The sequence below is a fragment of the Gasterosteus aculeatus genome, chromosome 3 (genome assembly GCF_964276395.1).
Source record: "Gasterosteus aculeatus chromosome 3, fGasAcu3.hap1.1, whole genome shotgun sequence".
NCBI lineage: Eukaryota > Metazoa > Chordata > Actinopteri > Perciformes > Gasterosteidae > Gasterosteus > Gasterosteus aculeatus.
Genome location: NC_135690.1, coordinates 10,649,285 through 10,671,892, shown reverse-complemented (window position 1 = coordinate 10,671,892; position 22,608 = coordinate 10,649,285). Strand labels below are relative to the sequence as shown.

General features: G+C 46.0%; 2 protein-coding genes across 4 annotated transcripts in view; one reads left to right on the top strand and one right to left on the bottom strand.

Moving 5' to 3' along the window:
• The window catches only part of LOC120816121 (SH3-containing GRB2-like protein 3-interacting protein 1), a 37,506-nt gene that overhangs the window by 775 nt on the left and 14,123 nt on the right, over positions 1–22,608 (top strand). Inside the window, exons 2-5 of one of the 3 annotated variants that reach the window (XM_078099172.1) lie at positions 367–457; positions 17,498–17,592; positions 17,680–17,742; positions 19,893–22,036. In XM_078099172.1, the coding sequence (XP_077955298.1) occupies positions 22,027–22,036 (10 nt within the window). In that variant the 5' untranslated portion in view covers positions 367–457; positions 17,498–17,592; positions 17,680–17,742; positions 19,893–22,026. Of the gene's footprint in view, positions 1–366; positions 458–17,497; positions 17,593–17,679; positions 17,743–19,892; positions 22,037–22,608 lie in introns of those variants that run through there. The other 2 variants (XM_078099175.1, XM_078099173.1) reach the window with 2 other exon arrangements.
• Positions 608–8,399, bottom strand: LOC120816124 (phosphatidylinositol 3-kinase regulatory subunit gamma). Its single transcript, XM_040171484.2, has 10 exons — positions 7,404–8,399; positions 5,293–5,404; positions 5,107–5,205; positions 4,810–4,990; positions 4,568–4,684; positions 4,286–4,428; positions 3,994–4,170; positions 3,828–3,902; positions 3,540–3,710; positions 608–3,430 (listed from the first exon to the last, which is right to left on the bottom strand). Exons 1-10 carry the CDS (start codon positions 7,456–7,458, stop codon positions 3,154–3,156), a joined length of 1,407 nt encoding a protein of 468 aa, XP_040027418.2. The 5' UTR covers positions 7,459–8,399; the 3' UTR covers positions 608–3,153.

Here is a 22,608-nt window from a genome sequence, read left to right as displayed (position 1 = left end):
CACCTGTTGCCCCCCCCCGGGAGGACCAGCGGTGGTCACCGGGGGTGGGGGGGTTGGAGGGTGTGCTCGTCATTCGCTGGTGACCCCGTCCCTCATCTTTATGTATGTCGCTGAAGTATTCACGAAAAAAAAAAAACGACAAACGACGACAACGCGTGTTATTGATACGACAGTGAGTGAAGTCAAAGCGTTGCTTTCACATGAGCTTCAGAAAAAGTTGTATTTAACAGCATAGGAAATTCCTGGTGAAGTAGGTGTGATAAATTGTTTTCTAGTGACGCAACGGAGGCCAGGCAGAGCAGGGAAAGGGCCCGCACATATCCTGCTATTGTCTTATCGCTTCCTTTCTCTTCCATCTGTCCACAGCGTGTCCTCCAGTGCTCTCGCTGCCTCCTATCTCCGCTGACCCGAGGATAAGTGCTCGAAAGGACGACAGCGGCTCAACTAGGGACACACGGTACATTTTATGGAACAAGTTATCTCATTTAGTCAGTCTAAGCTTTGTATTTGATATTTCTGCCCATGTCAAAGAAATAGAACCTTGAATGAAAGTAAATGTATAGTAAACAGAGTTGTTTGTAGACCACGAAAGAAAGCAATGGATTACTTAAGTTGACAAAACCCTCATCAGTTTATTGTCTTTCAGCAAGAAAAAGGTCAGGATCTCACATTGCTTAGCTTCACCCGAGGAGTTTCTTCAATCCCCCCCAGTGGAGTTATATTTTTAAACAACCTCGGAAATACATTTTACAGTTTTCTCTGTACAGAGTATCTATTGTCCTCAAACTGGAAAAATGTGCCAAGTTCAACACGGATTCCTTTCCTCTTAAGCTATGTAGGCTGCATGTCATGAAAAAAAACATTCATAGCTCGAGCAATGCCACAGTTCAAGTAATGGAGGCAGGATACTTCCGGACCTCTGGCAGTTCACACAAACATCGGAGGCCACATCACACCGACACCACCAAAGAGAGTGCATTTTTGTGGCAAATGTCAACCTCTCATAACAGCATTACCTTCCCCACCATCATCATCATCGTCGTCGTCGTCATACATTGCAACAGTAGAAATACTATTGGATTGCACTTTCTTCAAGCTTTCATCTTGTGGCATGTTTATAGAAAAAATATATATAGAATACAAAAAGGTTATACTTCTTTGAGTAACAGAATATAACATACAGTACTTCAGATTATGTTTTGATCAGCACATCAGCAGGTGTACATTAATTACCCTCCCCTTGCCCAAATGCAATAACCAGACTTAACAGGGATGTAGTTTTGTTCACTATTAAGTGCTTTGGTCATTGGGTATAACATTGAGTATGCTCGTACAATGGTATTCTACAGGATGTTAATGCTACATAATTGTCCACTGTATATGAATGTCTATCGGGGAAAGGGGCAAATTGTCAAGATGCACCACGACTTTTCACATATTCACACGTGGCATTTACCCAAAAAACGGCTTGGTCCACCAAACCAGTATGACGGAAACAGGCTGCCCACAGCACCATTCTCCCCCTAGCGAATGCACTAAGTAGTAGGAACGCATTTCTCATTCAGGAGAACACAATGGGACTTTTTGAGCACAGAAAAATATATTTTACAATCAGAAATGTGTGTCTTTTAGAGTGTCATGCAAAGAAGTGTTTCGTCTGAGTGAACTAAAATCTTTTTTGCGCTCCAGATACTGGAGTGTTTCCTATTATCCACACGAGTGCACCTCAGGTTTTACTCATTTACACCATCAATGTGTGATTTGACACTCGTTCATTGTTTCTCGTTCCCAAAAAAATCTCTCGATGTGTAAAGACGCCTGGACGGGAGAAGCAGTGTAGAGTTCATTCCTATGAATTTTGCTCACCGATGTAGTCTTAATCACTATGAAGCAAAAAAAAAAAAAAAAAGAGTCTCTTTCCCACTGTAAGTCTATGGGAAACTAGATTTCTCGGCCTCACGGCATAACGTGACGTAACTGGAAATTGTAATTCCCTCATTTGGCCACTAAGGAGATTTGCTTTGAAGCCTGGCGGTCTTTGGGTTCACTGTGCACTCGACACAATGTCACCGTACGCGCAAGCGTCGGTCAATCACGCAACTAGGGGAGGTCTTTTCTGTGTCTGATTGTTAGTAATACATGTTTCAAGGCGAGTGCGCTAGCACTAGAAGATAACGTGAGCTCCACAAGCCCCACATAATTCTTTTAAGAGGTTTTGGTGACATATGTAGTTGGCTGCTCTTTCCTTTATCAGCTTACCGCCTCGCTATAACGTTGGGTTGCTGGCTTAACGTCTGCCACGTAGGAAGTCGCTTCCTTTGTGATGGCCAGCTGCCAAAGGAACTCCGAAACCCAAAGCATTATATAAAGCACTTAATGGATCATTTAACTATAAATCAAACAAAGTTATGGCATTCTTATATAATGAGATGACGCAGCCTCTGCCTAACACAAGCTATGTTTGATATGAAATGTACACATCAAAAGGGCAAATGTAAGCGAGGTTATTGTTTGGTGCGTTTGTGGATATTAGCAAACGGGTAAATACATTTGTTGCGGGGAAAAAAAGGTATTTCTTTTTTCTCCTAATTAACCTGTTCCTTCCACAATAAATCATTTCTCTACTTAATATAATTTGAGTTCTCTAACTTGAGTTCTCTTTCTTCTGTGCTCACAATAGTCCATTACACGCTCAGGAATGAGGCACAAATATATAACTCCATAGCAACCAAGTAAGTCTAAGCTATAGGTCAAATTTTCAGAACTGAATACAATTTAACTAGAGAAATGGACATCTCCAGCTACATCAACTCTGGTTGTTAAAGTCAAAGTCAAACAAAGGTGCAGCACCTGATGTCAGTGAGCAATTTTCTGGTTGTCAACATCCCTACCGAAAAGATGTCCATTAAACAAACGGCAATAAAATGAAGTACAACGACAACAAAAAAAAAAAAAGCTTAAACAGTCTTTCGGAAACAAAAATTAAAAAAAAGTTCAAGCTGACATTCAAGTTCCAGTCCCATTGAACTCTGTGAAATCCCGTTCACAGAAACGATGGGAGTCACTGTAGTGCAAAACTCAACGCAATGCACCATGATGCAGTCATTCTCGCGGGATACAGTAAACATGTCCCTTTGTCTCTATCCCTCGACGTTACATTTCCGGAGCGGTGGGTGGGAGCCCCGCCGTGTGTTTTGGTGTCTGTAAGAGTTTGCGCTCCTCCGCGTGCTGAGAAGGCGTGACCGCGGCGGCTTCGGCGTGCACGGGGTGCGACAGCCGGACGTCCAGCGCGTCGTTGTGTTGCGCTAGGGAGTGCAGGCGATAGTGCAGGACGAGGTCTTTCAGCGAGCAGTGGGCGTCGTACGGCTCCGCGAAGCCGTACCCCTGTGGCGTGCTGTAGATCATGCAATGCTTCACTTCTTCATTCACGCTGTGATAAATGAAGAAGAAAAGGATCAGAAATCCCACTAGTTGTGCCACGCATAACCATGACGGTCGTCCAGATACTGCTTTTACCCCCCCTAAAACGTTATACTCACACGACAGAACAGGCGTAGCATCCCTGCTTGCTGCTCTCGCGGATCAGGAACGTTCCGGGCGCCTTATCCTGAAGCATCTCCTCGGCCTGCGTCCGGCTCAGCTCACCCACGAACCAGTTGACCTCTTCCTGGTGTGGCAGATTCTTCTCGTCCCCCTTCAACACGTACGTGCTGAAGAAGAAAAGGACAGAAAGAAATTGTATTGCAACACCTTCTGTAGCGATCGCGACGTATTTTCGTATGTCAAATGTTGTTAAGCGTTTCCACGCGGGACCTTTTTGTACTCACTCATCAAGGCTGTCGCTCAGTATCCCCAGCCAGTCATTTATGCGTTTCTGTCTGACGCCTTTGTGATTGAGCCAGCTGGGAGGAGAAGTGCAAAGAAAGGTTTCGTTGAGTCACACGAAATGTTTTCCAGGGATTCCGCGGAACAACATCGTGACAGCACACTCACTTGAGGTACAGGTCTCGGATGTTGCGCAGCTGGATGATGTCGGGCCGCAGGCTGTTGATCTTCCTGTCCGTCTCCCTGTAGTCCTCCACCTGCGTTCTCAAGTCATCCTCGAGATGGATTTTGCTCTCGTATATCTCCCCGAGACGGCACTTCAGCTTCTCGTAATTTATCAGAAAGCTAACAAGGGGAGGTAAAGGTCACAGGTCTGAATGCCGCTCACGGAAAAGGGTTCTGCATCGCAGCCAAATGAAACCACATCACGGGGCAATCTTTTCGACCGTGCTTGAAGTACCTCTCCAGGTCTTTGTCGGCTCCCTCGGAGTGATTGTTCATCTCGAACTTCTCCCCGTAGCGCTCCTGTTCGCGGCACTGCTCCTCGAAAATCAGCATGGTCTCGTTAAAGGCCTCGATTGCCGTTCGCTTCATCTGAATCTCCTGTATCACAGACAAATACATCCACTTAGAAAAGACTTAAGGGACGGATGACTGTAAATCCGACTGTTTAGAAGAGTACTAATGCCCCCGAGCACAGCCGGTAGAGAACATCACAGCTCAATGAGGCGATTGTTTTTACCTGTGAGGTCTTTGTGAAAGCTTCATAAAGGCGATCAAACTCTTTTGACCTCTCCTGATAGTGACAGTGAACCTCCTTAAGCTTTCGTCCAGCGACATCGACACTGTCTTCTTTGACCTGAGGTAAGAAGCAAGGGAGGAACACAACACTTAAATAGCGTCGCGTTCGTTGTCCTCCGTATTAAAAAACATGCTTCACCGTGTCGGACTCCTGAAAAATATGAAATAGCGGCGCTCACTGACCTGCTGGAAGCGGGACACGGGATGGGTGAGCATCAGGTCCAGCGTGGCGTTGTACTCCACCAACGGGTGGTGCTGATAGTGCCAGATGAGCTCCACCACCGAAGTGAACGTGAGGGGGTCGGAGAAGCCGTACTTCCCATCGCAGTGGTAGATCTTTATCAGCTTGTTGTGCCCGTCCTTCCTGAGAAAAGCAAAGAGTCACGTCGCAAGATTAAGATTGTTAATGTCAAAAAAAAAAAAAAAAACAGGACGTCCCCCGGCTCCCGTCTGTCGGCACCGGGTCCCGCTGCGGCTCACCTCAACGTCAGCGTGAAGTCCCCCTGTAGCTTCGTGGATGCGTCACGTACCATGAACGAGCCGTCAGGTGTGTCTCGGAGCTTCTCGTTCACCTCATCCCTGTGAGAGGGGGGACGGGGGGAAAGATCAGTAAACGGTCCACGGATCTAACGTGGACCCGCGCTTGTAGGGGCGACGGTGCTTTACCTGGTTATGTCTCCCCAGTACCACTTGGCGTCCTGCAGGGAATGCGTAGGTGGCGAAAGGCAGTTGTTGTTGGTGGTGGACGACGCTGGCTTTGTGGACCTGGGGGGGAGAGCTGCAAGCAGAAGGAAAACAATGGGGAAGGTTAGAAAAAGCAAACGCAAAGGATCGCGATGGCTGCACAGCGTTGATCCTTGGTTGATCGAGGGAGTGTAAGCATGACTCTTTCAATAATGTACTATTGCATTGAAGGATATCTGTGTGTATGCGTGCTTAGGAAATGCAGTATGAATGTATACCCCCCCCCTGACACACACACACACTGTCACACCCTCTCTTGATGGAGCCTGTCAAGATCCCAGGACAAGCCCAGGCATGTCTCCAGGAGATATCACTTGCCAAATCATTGCTAAGTGTGGTCGGCACTAAAAAGGGAAACTGTTGGTCCTCACTTTTGAGCCCTGTCAAGTCAACAAATGTGAAAAATGTTCTTTTTATATTTTTGGAAACTCTGTAAGATGTACAGCATGTGTTCAGCTGCCTGCAAGTCTTTCCAAGCGGATGAAAGTCTGACTCTGTTTGCAGCACTCTGGCACTGCCCTGAAGTGCATGAAAGGCCCTGAACAAACCAATGAATTACATTTGGAGTTTCTTGGACGAGCCTTCACTTTGAAAAAAAAAGAAAAAGGAAAAAAAGCACTGCACGCTAACAGATACGCTTTAAGTTTTTCCACCAACCTTCAAGGAATATTAAGTGCGAGTCTGGCTGAAAAACTAAGCGTTTTCCTAAAAATGAGGGCAGACCGCATCAAGAGGAGGTGAAGGGCGATATGTTTCACTGCAGGACAAAAGTGCCTTTCATGGGGCAGTTGGGGAGAATACAAGAGCACCCTCAGAGAGTAGAAAATGTGGGTTTCTCCCACCATCCGCTCTCCTCTTTTTCTGACCTTAAAATCAACAAAAGGCAGGTGCAGCAGCACAGGGGCAGGCGCAAAAACGTGGAAATGCTGAAGCTCCTGAACTCAGCAAAAAATGCCCCCCCCCCACACCACCACCACCACCACCACCGTCTCCTGCCAAGAAACTCCAAAAACCCACACAAGCATACCAGTACAGACAAGAGCGACGCAATAATAACAAAATATAATCAAATCATATCACGCACTTGTGCGCCATTTGGGTCACTGAAAGTTCCCCTCAGCACGCACCGTTTAGGAGCAATAAAAGCCTCTCCGCGTTGTTATTATGGCGGGTCAGTAGCGATCACTTTCAAGTCCATACTCTGATTTGGTCATATCAAGTGTGGTTATTAATACAACAAAACTATAACCGCCTCGTGGAGGTATTTAGAAGAAGCCTTTATTGCGGCTGAATCCAGGCGTCGTGCAGCGCGCAGGCGGCGCAACATCGCGCGGGTCAAGCCGACGAACGCGGAATGAGAAACGACGTGTTCCGCGAGTCGCCGGAGCTCGGTCATGAGACCCGAGCCGTGTCCGCTCCGCTCGCCCTGCAGCCCCCCCTCCACGGCTACAAGCCCCCCCACACATGGACCACGGTCGGCTGCGGACGAGAACAAAGCGCTCGTTTCATGCTGCGCGTATTAACGCACAACTACGTTCCCTTTTCTTTTCTTTTTTAAACAAAGAAAAAGTCAAGTCCCCCCCCACCTCCCCGCTTTCACATTGTCGCACTCTTGCGGTTATGTGTGTTTTTTTTCATCTCTTCTTCCTTTTCTTTTTAAAAATCACGGGTGAGATGACACGAACTGTCACGCGCTTCGGTCGTCCCAAGTTTGACACACGGCGCGCGGGACAAAAGAAAAGCCACACTGCGCCTGTTCTCCGCCGAAAGGTATTACGTAATTGGCAAGTGAATTGCGCTATGCATGCCTGAGCAATGCCACTGGGGGAGCGCAGCGCCGAGGAGCCGGCCATTAGAACGCGTTTACTACCACATGCACAGCGTTTGTTCAAATGTCAGCTTGGTAAATCCCTTACGCGAAAGGATGCATGAAAATGAGACAGCAAAAAGCATTAATTCAATTCGTTTTATGACCCCCCCCCCCTCTCCTCCGACCGCAGAACAGACAATGGCTGCCTTTAACCCTAACTTACCTGGCGGCGCTTGATCCATTTCGATGTAGAATAAACCTTCGGAAGGATAAACCATTCCTGATTCAAAAGAGTATTCCAGGTTGATGTTGCTGTCTTTGCGGCAAAATATATTTGAAAAAAAAAGAAAAGAAAACACGCGTTTCTTTTGCCTGAAATTTAAGACTACTTCAGTGCTGCCGCAAACGCCACGTCCTACATAGATTTGCACAAAAATCAAACTCCTTCGATTCCGAGACCATGAAAAATCCCAAAGTCCAGCCGTGTGTCCTCAACATATCCTGTCTAGCTGGAGTTATTTCGGACGGATAGATTGTCAGTTGTTCCCTCCTGGCTGCGCGGCGGAGCTCTACTTAACTTCATCTCGGAAGTACAGCGACTTTAAAGGGCTGTTGGTAACATCATCTTGGCGCAGTCCAAACCACAGCAGGGGTTTCGTTTTTTGCCTTGAAGGTCTCGTGGTTATGTAAAACATTCCCAATCAAGTTTTTGTTTCATAGGTCATCTTAAGACGACGTTGCATGCGCATAATTTACAAAACAATATTTGAATATGTATATTGTACTCACAAGTGGTTTGTGTGTGTTGCACATTGTAACCCCATGAGTCGTAATGGTTCATTCCAGACCGTTTCATTCAGCTCTCCCCAGCCTACACAGTTAACAGCTGAAAAATTCCTTTTAGAGCATGAATGGAAATTTAAAAACCCTTGTTTATTATCTTGAATAGTTTAATGATCGCATCACCTAACATTTAGCTAATATCTTCAAATCGGAATGAAAGGATACTCTGACACCAGCTCTGCCCTGATTTACTGGTCAATGAATAGGTTTCAATAGAATGACATCATGCAATAGATTTCATGATGATAAAAGCGCTCTCAGCTGCTCTGCATCGAGACAGCACCGGACTCAAAGCCTTTTTGTCTGAGACGTGACGGAGACGCCTGCCTATTTGACAAGTGTCTATTATATTCTTGTTGAGCTTGTCAAACACGTTCAGCAGAAGAACAAAAAAAATGAAACAAGAGGATGGAATTATTATGGAATTATTGCTGCTGTGACATCTTCCAGTGGAAGACGGGTAATAGCAGGTGTTTATATCAGTTCCTTAAAAATCGATTTTGGGGTATAACGAGTTTATAATTTCATCATGGGAAATTTGTGATGTTCCTGTCTTAGTGTGGTATGAAGTACCCACTGGATACTGGATTCACCCAACATGCATCCACTATGCATCTTCAGGGAGAGTGAAACACGGCCTGCATGGTCAGAGTTCTGTCTCTGTTGGTGTCCAAGCGTTTATGGCCGGCCCCCTTTTGACCCGGGGACAGAGAGTCGGGGAGGTAATTGCCTCCAGCATCCCTTTAAGCATCCAGTAAGACAATTCTTGCCTGTGCCAGTGCCCATGAAACATCCTAAGCTGACTGCTATTATGGAGCGTTGTTCTCGGGCAAGAGAGCGTTTACACGTGTGCTGCACTCACCGACAGACATGAAAACCATACCGCACATCAAGATATAACAATAAGATGTAATCCAGATGTGATAACTGAACTGTGCGTGATTTGCATGCGGTACTCAAATGCTGTTCATCTTTCCAAAAGGTAGTTGTGGGACATTAACAGGTTTCTATTTGGCATTACACCCACCGCTCGACAGGTATTGGGTGTGTGCACACGCTGAATCAACCGTAGTACACGGTGAGCCCGCTCTACCAGTTCAGTGGACCACAGCGCCAATGCATGAGTGGCTGTGTGTTTTACATGTGTTGCTACTTTAAGCCTTGAGGCCTGTTACGGCTTGTCACCCCCCCCCCCCCCCCCCCTCGGAGCTCCAGACGTGTCGGCGGGAGGGCAGCGACGCCATCTCTATCTTTAGTTTTAGAGAAAAAGTTTGCTGCAGTATTTGCATGTGCGCCCTCGTTCCCGTTGTGTCCGTGCAGTGGCCAGGATGAGGGACGGCTGACTTGGAGGATACACCTTTCTGCTTTGCACCCCAGATCACCCCAGGCAGTCCTGATGGGATCAGTGAAGGCTAATCATAAGATTATCGGGATAGGCTGATACTGCAAGCCTGCCAGCTGCCTGCTTCGGCCGATGTGACTCATCTTGATATCTACCATCGCAATATACCACTGGACCGAGGGAGTGCTGGGAAATGTGGCATCAGTTTTAAATTAATAGACAGATGTTACTCTGTGTTAAATGCAGATAGCAGCTCGACTCTAATTCTGTTGCAGTTATGATTTGACAGTGATTTGATAAGTAACTTGTAAAAGAATGACTGGAGAGGAACCGTTACGAGCAACAACTAATAGGAAGGGTTATCTTTAAAGTCAGGAAGAGGAGGAAGACTCAAGTAGGATGGCAAACTTGTTTATCTGTGTCCTTGAGGTTAGTAGGTCAGTGAGGTTCAGTGTGTTGTACATGCACTCTGGTGAAAATATAGAAAGTGCTTTAATCCCCATATTTAAGAGTGTTAAATGTGTACATGATAGGCCTCCTGCTGTCATTCACTCAGCCACCCAACAACACAACAACCGGTATTGGTAGAATAGCTGGAATAATCTCCTGGCTTTACAGACTAATGCTTGTTTAGACTTTGTTCACTAACTGTGTCAAGGAATATTATTCATCTACTGTTCATCACATGCGTTGCAACCACGATGCAACGCATCTATTTTTTGTTATCTGAAAAAAAAGAAAGGCTCAAAGACACAACACAGAGAAATATCAGGAATGATTGTTTTTGTGTTGGTATCGGCGTCATGGTAGCCCAGGGCGGATTTCACATCCCTCCAACCGTCTGTACTGCAGTGTGCTGCTTTTCACGACCATTGGAGGCACGCATAATGGTTTTGGCAGCGCGTTCGACATCCACCGTGGAGAGACTCTGGGGTTTTCCTTACAGCCGGCCAGAACCAGCACACAAAGCACGCAGGAGTCCTGCCAGAGACAACTCAACTGTGGGCAGAGTTTAGGGCGGCTATGGTCTGGCCCCCAGGACCCTGCCATTGTGGAAATGTAAGTGGGGACAGTGTCTGAACGGCTTGAGTTGGAACAGAAAACTTTGGACGACCAAAACTATGAGCTTCAAATAGCTGGGCCCTGGGAAACATTGCTTGTTCCTTTAAGGAGGTCAAAGAGAAGCCAGAAAGAAGGAAAAAAACAGAAAACTGATGTTTGGTGAGTGTCAAATTGGAGGCTACTGTTACTATAGACATCAGCAAAACTGATATACCATTTTTTTTTAACCAGTGGCTGTCAGCCTCTTTGTTTGCCAAGTCCACCCCCCCCCTTTCTGTCTCTGTCCTTTTCCCCGAGGTCATATCCAACACTCATCATCCGTCACTCCATTCCGCCAAAGCCTAATCTTACCAACAGAGGTGACAACGGAGGTGCTCGCGGCACGCCACCACATAACGTTTACCAGCCGAGGGTCTGAGTAATGTCAGGGCGATGATCCTGTGGTTTCACCAGCCTCTGTCCTCTTACAAACTTCCCCCACCTCTCTGCCTAAGTGGTGTCTCGCGTAAAGGCCCGACCGTGAAGAGTGGAAGTAGTGGGGAAAAAAATCCATGCAGCGCTGCCTGTTTTTGACTTATTGTATTAGGTGTGGATTAAATTAGGTTATAGAAATATATTTCCCTGTTGCTGGATTATTGATAGACATTTTGAAATGCATCATTTCAGGTCACGGCACAAATAAATTGTGAAATTCCCAACGGCTCAAGAACTAAAACGGTATCATTTTTCTGAATCACACAGCCCACCTGCACATCACCATCACAATAACTTCTACAATGCATCTTCAAGTATGATTCAACTATGAGCCTCTGCAGAGAAGATGTGTGCGTCACTGAGCACAGGATTCATGTCTGAGAGCTCCATGCAGTTAAGCTGGTAACCTAACCCTCTCCCTCTCTCCCTCTCTCTCTCACACACACAGGCACACACATACACTAATGCACGCACACACAATCCCTGGCTTCCATGCAAAGCAAAAGCCGTGGACTCCTTCTAGCTCCTCGGCAGTTGCCTCCTTTGTGAGAAAAGACACTTCTCTCCTCGGCTACACAGCCATCACATCAGCACTATAACTCTATTAGGCACAGCTCCAGGACACACTAAGCAACCCGTAGCCCACAATGGTATCATTGTCTGCCGGGATCGCAGCCATTGTCGTCCAAGCTACAGGATTTATTCCCCTCCCCCGGTATTGTGACCTTCACCTCTGACCCCTGTTGCTATCTGATATGCTCTGGGACTGAGAGCCTTAGAGGCTTTATGCCTGAAATGCTCCTTTATAATGACCCAAGCCCGCTAAGTGGCTTCTCTCTCCACAGCACCAGTGTTGAGATGATTCAGGTTGGTGTCAGCAAGTAGAGAGAGAGGGAGAGTGAGAAAGGGAGGGGGGGGGTCAGTACTGTGGTCTCAGTAGGGAGTTGTGGTTGAACTGATTGACCCTTGGAAAAGGTCAGTTGGAAGGCATGAGAGGAGCTACCTAAATGGCTCTTTTCTCTCTTTCCTCCCCTTGGCCAGGGCAAGGACTCTGTATGGTTATTTATGAGCGTGTGGGAGAGAGGGAGAGGGAGAGAGAGAGAGAGAGAGAGAGAGAGGGGCTGCAGTGAGACCCCACCAGCCCCCTTTGTTTTGCGAGGGCTGGGCCGAGGTCCCTGTCATTGGTCTGGTTCTGTCACATATACATGCACATGCACGCTCACACACCATTGAGTACCCCTCCCGGAGCTGCAAGGGAGAAGGAGAAGATTCTGTTGCACGGCAGATTTGGAAAATGAGGTGTGCTTCACACAATGGCTGTCAGCAGTTTGATAGATGCCTCTTAGGCGTCTAAACCCCATGAAACTTGCAGAAACTGGAGACCATCGACGTGGCTGATATGTTAGTATAACCTCTATACTGTACGGCCGTCAAGGTGAAAGAATATTTAGCTGTTTGTTGCTGGTCAATAGTCAAATTCTATGATCATTTAATCTTGTCACATCGCTGAAGATTTACTTTTTAAAGTTCATATTACATGTTATTTAAAGGTGTCATTTAATTATGTTACGGTATTGGTGCCAATGTAGACAGTCAAAATAGGACTGCACTTGACCTGCTCTGTCCATGCACGAGCTCAGTCAAACCATTTTTTTCAGTGCATACGTGATGTGTGAGATTATCTTGAGTCAAATATCCCCCTTGAGTGTGATATTCTAGCGAATAAATTATCAGTGCCTTGCCAGAAATGCATGCAAGTTACTGTTCACACTAGAACAGCACTCTGACAGTGTAACATACACCATTTCTCTCCCCCCTGACAAAGTTAAATTAAGCTTGATTTCACGCTGAAGTCAAATGGTCATGATGTCATGGTTTGAGGACAGAATGACTCGGTTCGTCTGTTGACTGAGGAGGCCTATTCTTGCGTGTTTGGGTGGGAGCGTAGCATATAATTGCAGAGCGGGATAGCATGAGGGGATGGGGGAGGGAGAGAGTTAGCACGCAACATGAGTTTTGGCCCACGGTTGCTGGTATGGTTGCCAAACTTGTCCAGAGGGCTGCTGTGTGTATCCGTGCACGAGGCTCGGTTCTGCTCTGCCGAGAGGCTTGCACCGTTCCAAGACACATCTTTCATTTGAACACGCTGAATAGCTTAAGGGAGCCCAAGGCAGTTTGGACTGGGGATGGATCAGGCTTTTTGGACTTTTTTTTTTTTAGGGGATGTTGGTCGGTTGCCTGGCAGACAGAGTCCGAATCTTTCCTGGACGTGTAAAAAATCCTTTGAGTGTCCCTTTTTCAGCGAAAACCGTTGCATTGTTTAGTTGTCAAGTTGGTTGTTAGGGAGCAACCAAACCGCTGTACGCGTGTTGCAGCCGTTCGAGGATTACACTGATCCAAAAATCTGACAGTAAAAGAAGAGAATGGAAAGCTTTGTCGGCCTTTTCATATCCTCTCAGTGGGAGGTAGAAAGGCAAGACCTCCAGACCCGGTCTTGCAGCGGTGGGTGTTAAATGGGAGGGGTGGGGGGGGCCCTCAACTGCCAAGCAGATGGACAACCAAGCCCTGCTTATTTGGGGAGATCATATGGGATAACCTTGCAAAGACAGATTGACATTTCGCTGACAAAACAAACCACCCGTGTCCCGCGCGCAAGTATCTCCCTTTCCCCGGCGCACAAATACTTTGAGTGGTATTTGCTTACGTTGGTCTTAAGGAAGTTATTTCAGCATGTGCTAAGCGCTCCGTTAGGAGTCATAACAATAAGAGGATAGGACAAAGGAGTCTGGGATTACACATCTCGGACACACAAACAATGGCAATCGGTGACCTGTGTAAATGAGACGACCTTGAGCCATCAGCAATTTAACTCATTTTCTGCATCACACGTCGGGATTTAGTTTGGCGGTTCGAAGACAGAGGTTGGGACGGGGGGGGAACGTCACCGCTGTTTGCCGTGACTTCGCGCCCTCCTCACCTGTGGTAATATAATTGGAGTAAGTAATAGTAACTAGTAATATAAACGGAAGTAGGTCTTTGGTTGTTTTTTCACTGAATGATTCTATCGTGTTTGAATGTATATTGCTATGAAGAAGAATCAATCCATATCAGATTCCACTTCCACCCTTCCACCCTTTTTTTTCCCTCCTCCTGGTCCAGTCAAAATAGTTCACTCAGTTTAGGAAAAGGTTTCACGAGACAGAATAAATACACAGTCTAGCTCAGTACGAGAGGTTTCGTTTGAGTGACAACCGTAAAACTGCTGACTGCACTGGCTGAAATTATCATAATGATCCAAAAGTCTGAATGCAAGAGCAAAAAACTAATGCTGCATTGCACATCATTATACAATATATCAAAATAACAACACCAACATGCATGATATGTTCATATCCTAATACATGTGGTTTTAACCAATGAATGTAATCATAATGGTGAGAACCAGAAGAAATCAAAATGCAGATATCAATAATTTTACTGGATTCAGACACTATTTAATGAGTAAAGTTGAGCCTAACGTAATTAAAGGAAGTCAAGTTAGAAGCTCCAATTTCTCAGTAACAGCCTGCTTTGTGTTTTCATGTCCCACCACAATGGTCTGTGGCACACATGTGGGACACCAGAATGTTGTGGTGACATCTCTGTGTGTGTGTTTGTAGGCGCACAACGTGTTTCCCCTGTAGTGAGGATTTTAATAGAAATTTAAGTTATTAAAGGAGTTTAACGCGCCTCGGAGAAAAAGATGAGTTTAGCAAATGGTCTAAATCCCAATTGATCGTCAGTAGAGGAGCAAAAGTTAGCGTTCATCAACACAGGGAATGTCATCGTTGCATTCTCCTTGCAAACACAGCGTTGTGACAAACAATCCTCAACATCACGTGGTCGGGAAGAACAGTTTATTTTGCACGTCGGTTAGATTACACTCATGTTCAAATTTATGTTTCCCGCAGAGGATCCTTGTTTGTGCTATTTCAGTACGGGCCGTCGCTTGGTGCCCGTCTGTGACGACCCAGCTCTCTCCAGCTCCGTCTTTCACTCTCTCCATCTCTCACGCACACACAAAAACACACACACACACACACACACACACACACACACACACACCTCTCTGGCTTCCTCCTCCCCCCCGCTACCGCTCCGGCCACATTGCCACACTCAGTTTTCCGTGGCCTCTCATTCCCGAGTCCTCTGCGAACTAAGTAAATGAACGACATAATCCGGAAATAGTGTTCCACCCGGAGATGGTGGGAAGGAAAATCCCTTGACTTGTGCTGGCAGGAACGTGGGAGAGAGAGAGAGAGAGAGGGGGGGGGGGGGGGGGGGGGGGGGGGGATGGTACAGCAGCTATCCACACTTCCTTTCATAACACTTTCTCTAAACGCCTCTAAAGTCCTGACGCCTCATATCATTTTACAGCCTGATCTCCAAAACCTGTTCGTAAAAATGTATACGAAAATCTTGAACATACAAATTCGTAGTGATACATACGAAATAAATACGGACTGCAACTGATGACGTCACCCTATTCAAAGACGGGGACCTGCACCCCGTAAACACACTTTGTGAAGCCTAACAATGTAAAATAAACGCGTTATGATTGCATTTTTAACGAGAAATCAATGTTAACTTGTAAGAATAGAATACTAACCCTAACCCCCTCAAAAAATCCGACATGGCGGAGAGACGTTCACTCAAGAATCCGACATGGTCCGCCATGTTGTTCACTCAAGGGGCGTGGTTAACCACCGCCAGTTCGTATGTATTGTTACGAATTTGTATGTTCAAGATTTTCGTATACATTTTTACGAACAGGTTTTGGAGATCACGTTGCATTTTACTGTTCCAAACCAAACTTTTCAGTAAGGGGGGAAAAACCCCCACGTTTGCTTAGTTTTCCGCTAACACAACAGTGCGACCAGAGAGTGCAGGAGAAGGCGGCGGCCTCGCGCCACAGTAGTAGAGGTTAACTTATCTTTAGACCAAGAGGTCAAAGAGCAATATTAAAAAGGGCGGATGTCTCCGAGGAGGCTGGTGTGGAGGAATGAAGCTTCGGGGTGCCGGGTCGATGTTGTGAGGGTTCGCCTGGACTTTGGCTGAGGGGAAAGACGGGGGTTCTGTGCCAGCAGGGTGAATTCTATAACCAGGATGTTATCATTTCCCCGGGCCGGACCGGCGACCGGTCGCTCGTAGGCTTCAGGAAGGGATCGGATGGTGGTTTCAGCCACAGTCTCAGGAAATGTTCCCGGCTCTCATGAAAACCTCGTGCAGTGCCCTCTTGGCCCGGGTGGTAAAATGTTCCTCCGGCGTTTGCCGGAGGATGTGGTCGGAGAAGCTCGGTGGCTGCGTTCCTTGAAGCAACAGTGTGTCACGCCGGGTCGATTTAGATCAGCGTCATTTAGCGGCGGTATGATTTTAAAGAGGGGAATGTGCTTTTGCAGAGTAGGTGAATAATGTTTAATGTTAACTTGATGCCTGGTGAATGGCCAACACAAGCCGTGCTGTGAGGGGAGGATCGGCTGCGTGAGTACATCCCTCCACAACAGTAGGTAACATGAGATGGGGATCCACACAACCGCTAAATCAGTAAAATGGGAGCCCAGAGTCACTGTAATTTGGGAGAGAGCTGGTTTACCGCTCCTCATAATGGATGGTGTTTCTGTTTAGCCTAAGGCGTTGGAGCTGAGGTCATATGCAAACAAGCAGATCCAAGGCCTCAGCTTTTACACACTGCACAATGTTTGGATCAGGCTCATGAAATCATAGAACAATTTGCATTAATATCTTTAGAATATTAAGGACCTTGTGAAATACGTTTTTAATTGGCTATATGAATATATATGATCCTTAAAGTTCATTGGAAAATGTACATGTACATGTAATTCATGTAAAAATGTATCCTATTTCTTTTATCTGAGGGTGTTTGTTTGCCCGCCGATTTGAACCAAACTAGGCCCATTTTCTTTTCAGGAAATTATCCAAATTTGCCCGCAGGTTCTTCCATAAAACTCAGATGTATGTTTAGAGACTCCTCCATGAAGTCCAATATATCTGTATATTTCATGTATGTTTAATTAATAGTTCACCCGTTGCCCTCAATTGACTTCAATGCGCATTGAATTCCTGCTTACAGCAACATTTATTTCCTCATTAAAGTCATAGATACACACACCCTCGGTCACAAATTATTCAAGAGCTGAAACAATACTCTCTATACTCCAAGAGTCTCTGCAAACTGCCGAGTTCAATGAGCATCTATTTTGAAAGTAATTTGTGAGGCAGATATGCCGAACATCAGCTTGTGAAATGTGAGGATCTCCTTCTTCATGCTGTTTTTAAATTTGAGGTTGAGTTTTGCACTGCAGGTGCAAAACAAGCAATGTGAAGACGTCATTTTGGGCTCTGGGGAACCGGGATGCATTTCTAACTATTATAATAAAAATAAACATTCATTTGGTATTTGTAGGTCGTCATTACGGCTCTGCTGCAGACTAGAATCGACGGCTCCCGTATTTATTTTCGGAAATGTCCCTTTAAAGATTACATCATTCTTTTTCTTCCTTTTTTTTTTTTTTTTCTTCCCTCACCACATTTCTCAGTGTTCAGCCTTTTCTGCCCGGAGACAATTGCTTAATTCGCCGGTGTATAACACTGCCACCTCCTGATCCACGATGCCATCGAAGCCGACACATACGTGCGTTTCATGATATTTGACTTGATTCATCACACCTCCCTGATCAGAAGCACATGACCCTATTCACTGTTGTTTTCTTCACCACAGGATGTTCATTGGTAGGAAGAAAGGATACAACTGATGCGGGTGCTTTGTGTTCACCTACAATAGGTCTGTAAGTGTGTGTCTGTGTGTGCGCATAGTGCCATTCTGCCATCTAGGGGCAGAACACATGAAGGATCCAACTCTTACTCCATCCATGAAAAGCTTTCTCAGCTAAAATGTTCACAGCACGATGGCGAGTGTTGCCTGATGTATCTCTTTGATTAGTTTGAATCAGTGCTTCTTTGTCTAAGTGGCGGTTTGTGTTGTCAGCGGACTTCCACGAGCCAGTCGGGACGCCGCTGCACGGCTTCCATGAACACTTACTGTCTCTTTGTCATCCGCCCCATAAACACCAGTGCCGGAGGGGAACGTCCTTCAGCACAGAGACACTTTTGTCTGGCAAAATTTCTTTTATACGGATAATTAAATTTATCAGTTTCATTTTCTTTATGTTTTGTGTTCCTGTTGCTTGTGTAGAGATTTTTTTTATGATTTCTGGAGCTCAAGTTACTCTCAAATAAGGCATCAGTCCATTTAAAGTTATTGCTGCTTGCCTGGTTCATGCAATAAGACAGCAATAAGCCAAAGACCGATCGAATATAATATATCATTTGAAGTACACCATTCTTACTGGTTTTATGTCACAGATGAGTCCGACCAGACAAAGAGAGGTGGCATCTTTTCAGCTCGTCTCATCGCAGGGCCACACACATTGAGCACATAGTCAGTGCTCATATAGATTTTTAGAGAAGAGACGGTCTAGGAGTTTGTTTATGAGAAATGGCCGATGTGTTGTCCCTGTTTGTCTTTTGTTTGCAAAGGCAACCTCATAACCCCTTAAAACTCAAAATGTCCTGAGTTTAAGTTCATCAGAAAAAGGCAAAAGAAAACATGAAATATAACGTACTGTTCATAATCCTACTCATGTCAGTGTGATCTATTTTTAATTTCTACAAATTCAGGAAATTCTCACCGGTCACCAGTCTGATTAAATGCTTTTCTGTCGTATGTTGTAAATCAAACATAAAGTGGAAGGAGAATTCCTCTGTAGACGTTTCCGTTCTTCAACTTGTTCACGGTGTATTCAGCGAGCAGCGGACCTCTTCAGCTGATCCTCCTGCAGGGAGGCTTCGGCTTTCTCTGCAACGACAGAAGATGCTTTGTGGCTTTAAACCTGCCTTCCAGCGCACGCGTTCAAAGGAAGCGCGGCAGACACGAGGTGGGCGCGTTTAAAACCAGTAACAGCGGTGTGACCGGTGAGATATAATGATAAGGATGTCCTTTAGAACGGCATCAGCGCCACAACGCCGTGTGTCCACATCTCCATTATTATATTATGTTAGTGTGCTGGCAAAAAAAGGCAAAAATAACAGCAGCAAAAAGGCCCAATCAGCAGGTGGCAGTATGGCCGCACGGAGTGAACCGGTGTAGCTGATAGTAATCCCATCACTGCTCCCTTCAGGTGGGCCTCTTCCAGGTCGTAGGACTGGAGATCGGTCTTAAGACCACACGTTGAAGGTTTCTGAGTTGACGCCATTTGAACTCTTTCTGGCCTCAGAGGGTGAGATCTGTCTGATTGATTTGTTAACATTACGACTACGATCGCTCAACCAAAAACTCCCAAACATAAAATGAATCACTTTAATGCCTCTTAATTATTTTATCAAGCAGTTTCTCACATATTTTTATGATCATGAAAATAGTCTGGGTCACCAGACTAATTGTTTTGACTAACTATGGGCCTCGGCCAAGCCCAGTTTTTATTGTTGTTGTGGATTCAATGTATCTGAATATAATACAGCATGAAAAAGTAAAATATTCCTCCTCCCATAAAGGGCCCAGTAGTGAATAATACTGCCAGTATCCCTTGGCTCACAGCTCTTGGTCTTTGCGCTTGGCTCTGTCCAGCTCGCCTCTTGCTAATCCCAATTTCCGTGACCTCCGACCCCTTGGTCGCGTCTTATGTAAGGTGCTGGTTAAGGAAAGCCCGCAGGAGCAGCTTGTGGTGGGTCGATTAAGCTCATTAACAGTTACTACAGGATGCCTGGAATAGTCAGCCAAAGAAGGGGTGAGAGCAGACGAAGGGGTTTCGGTTCTGTTTCGGGTGTCTGGATTTGATGCTGGATTGTCTAGAAAGCCCTGAAACTCACACTTAGCATTGAGTAGCCCCACGCGGTGTGTGCGTCTGCGTCTGATTACACTCTCTTCCATTTCAGCCCACGTCACTGACATCCAATAGTCTCTCCCCACCGACGGGCAGAAGGAGAGAAAACGCCGCCGTGCAGGTTCATCATGTTTCTGTGCGTTTGTCTTCTAGAACTGCACCACAACACTGATGACCAATCTGTCCTTTCGTTATCAGCGAGGGGGAGTCGCTGTGCTGTGAGCCGCCAGCCGGCAGCAGAATAATCAAACCTGCTTTGGCTGAAGCCAAACTGTAACACAAGAGCGTAACACTATCAGGATTAGTTTGTCCTTTGCCAATCGTGTTCTTTCCTCTAGCACAACACGTGAGGTCCCTCCTCCGGCGAGCATTTGTCATGATTACAGCTGACAGTGTGGACTCTTAACAGACTTCACAAATAAATATCAGCAGCAGGCAAAGCTCCAGTGTGACAACTTGTGTGCAGTCAATGTATATTATTCAGTTTCCAGAGTGCTATAAAAATACATTTTGTCCAACTGCAGCTTCAAAAAAGACTTCTCGAAATATGACAAATAATTCAATTGGCAACTAGTTGTTCTAAAGTCCAGCTTTTGATGGAGCAGAGTAGTATGTTCTGCTGTCTTTAGGTTTTCCTCATCTATAAGGGAACGAATGCTCATCCTGACCTTTCGTATCCTGCAGGCATACCTGAGGCACAACTGTCAAACCCTATTCTTCATTTATTCACCCCGTTTGGCCATTTGGCTCTCTCCCATTAGTATGTTGTCGACATTTAATTTCATCTTCATTTAAAGCCCCAGTGTTTATTTACTGAGAAAATATCCGAGCTAATCTGCTTCGGCACTGTGGATGTGTTTAATTAAATGTAATATCCAAATTAAATTCCTTGATTTAGCATTTAAATTGGACTGGACTCCATTGATGATGTTGACAATTACTTTTATTTTGTTACTCATAGTAATTTATCCATATTCATCCTGTCATGTCTAAGAGCAAAACCCCTCATCAAGAATAGAAAAAGTAAAAATGTCAGCGCTTTTATTTTCTCCTTCCATTGGTCCCGTTTTAGTGGAATATTTGTGTAAATAGCGCTGCACGGTCTCCCAGCACACAGAATATATTTGGCTAAACTCCCTTTTTTTCAGCTTTTATCTGTCGCTCTCACAAAAAAAATCACATGGTTCCAAAAGCTGATGGGTTAATGTTTCCTCTTTTAGTAAATCTTTTTCATTCCATACATTATTTCAACAAAGAACGTAAGGACACTTAAGGCTTTCATTACAGTGCCTGACCTCTTATTTCTCTCCTGTGTTTATCGGCGTGTCTCTGGCTGAGTGACGCTCTTGTCGCATTTTTTTAAATCTGTGCATTTGTCTTTGCTCCTTCCTGTCCTGTAAATCTCTATAGACAAAAAAAGAAATAGAAATGAAATAGTTACATTTTTATTATTGTACCAAAATCCTCAAATATAGTGATATTTCTTTTCTTCTGAAAATGTAGGCAGCCTCTGATTCAGACCAAAAATAATTTCCCCTCAAAGGTGCCTTTTATTATGTGAAACCTTGTATAATATGCATGCAGATGGCTGTAGAGTGTCTGCTCGAGGCAAGCCGGAGAGGTGCTATCAGGGGACAGCAGCCACGTGACCATGGCTGCAGGGATTGGTTTAGTGCAGATGTGACATCAGCAAGCCTCCCTCCTCCCTCCTCCCTCTCTCTCCCAAGTCTCTCGCTGCCTCTCTCTCTCGCTCGCGCTACACTGCTCTGCTTTTTTCTCCTTTGCCTTTCCTCAGCGTCCCCCCTCTCAGAGATGGCGTGTGTCGGTGCCGCTCGGGCGGCCGGGGCCTAACGTGCACACAGAGAGGACCTTCCCCCTCCCCGACCCCCTCCCCGTCCCCCCCATCCCCCTCCTACTCCCCTATTTGCTGCATATTCCTCGGGTGTCTCTTCTGACCGTGTCCTCCGCTGCTGCCGGTTCGGAGATCCTCCCCATCACCCCACCTCCCCGTGAAGGGTGTCTGAGAGTTGGGCCCTCGGGGGGTGGAGGGAGTCAACATCGTGCCTCGCTGGAGGAGCTGTGCGGAGCGAGCGATGCCCTGCCCAGGCATCCTTTGACCGGACGGATTTTTCCACTCCTGACCGCCTGCGCAACGGAGGGGCCGCATAGGATGAACAGCAGCAGTCATGATGCAAGGTAAATGATCTGTGCCCTGCTTCCCCCTGCCTCATTTCACCCCCTACCCTCCCTCTGCGTCCTCCCCCTGCCCTCTCGCGTCCTGCCGGGCCATTCAAGCTAGTGAATTTGGTGATGTGATCCGTCGTAACGTCAGGAGCTGCAATGAGTTTAACACGCAGTCGCCGCTGTGACAGTGCCGCTGTGAGCGTGTGTGTGTGTGTGTGTGTGTGTGTGTGACAGATTGAGGGAAACATCTATACAAGAGGAGTGCAAAGCTGTGTGAGCTGTGATTTGTAAGGAACAGCAATGGAGTCACACTTGCTAATGTCTGGTTGTTTGTGTGTTTAGATGTGTCTGCGTTTCTCTGTGTGCACGTTACAGTTCTGTCTGTGGTCACACACTCAGTTGTTGTTTCAGGAGTAGAAGGATCTGCACTCATTTTAAACCTCTGCGTGTGAGGATTAAACGATGCATTATTTGGTGCTGGCGTCGCACACTTTGAAGTAAAGGATGCGGTACAAAAGTTAACGATGGAGAAACGAGGTAAAGTACATGGTAATTATGATGGAGGAGCTGAATCATAGAGCTAA

Coding starts and splice junctions, on each gene's coding strand:
- LOC120816124 (XM_040171484.2), bottom strand. CDS start 7,458: ATGGTTTATCCTTCCGAAGGTTTATTCTACATCGAAATGGATCAAGCG. Junction 5,206..5,292: donor TACTGGGGAGACATAACCAG/GTAAAGCACCGT, acceptor CCCCTCTCACAG/GGATGAGGTGAACGAGAAGC. Junction 4,991..5,106: donor GACTTCACGCTGACGTTGAG/GTGAGCCGCAGC, acceptor TGCTTTTCTCAG/GAAGGACGGGCACAACAAGC.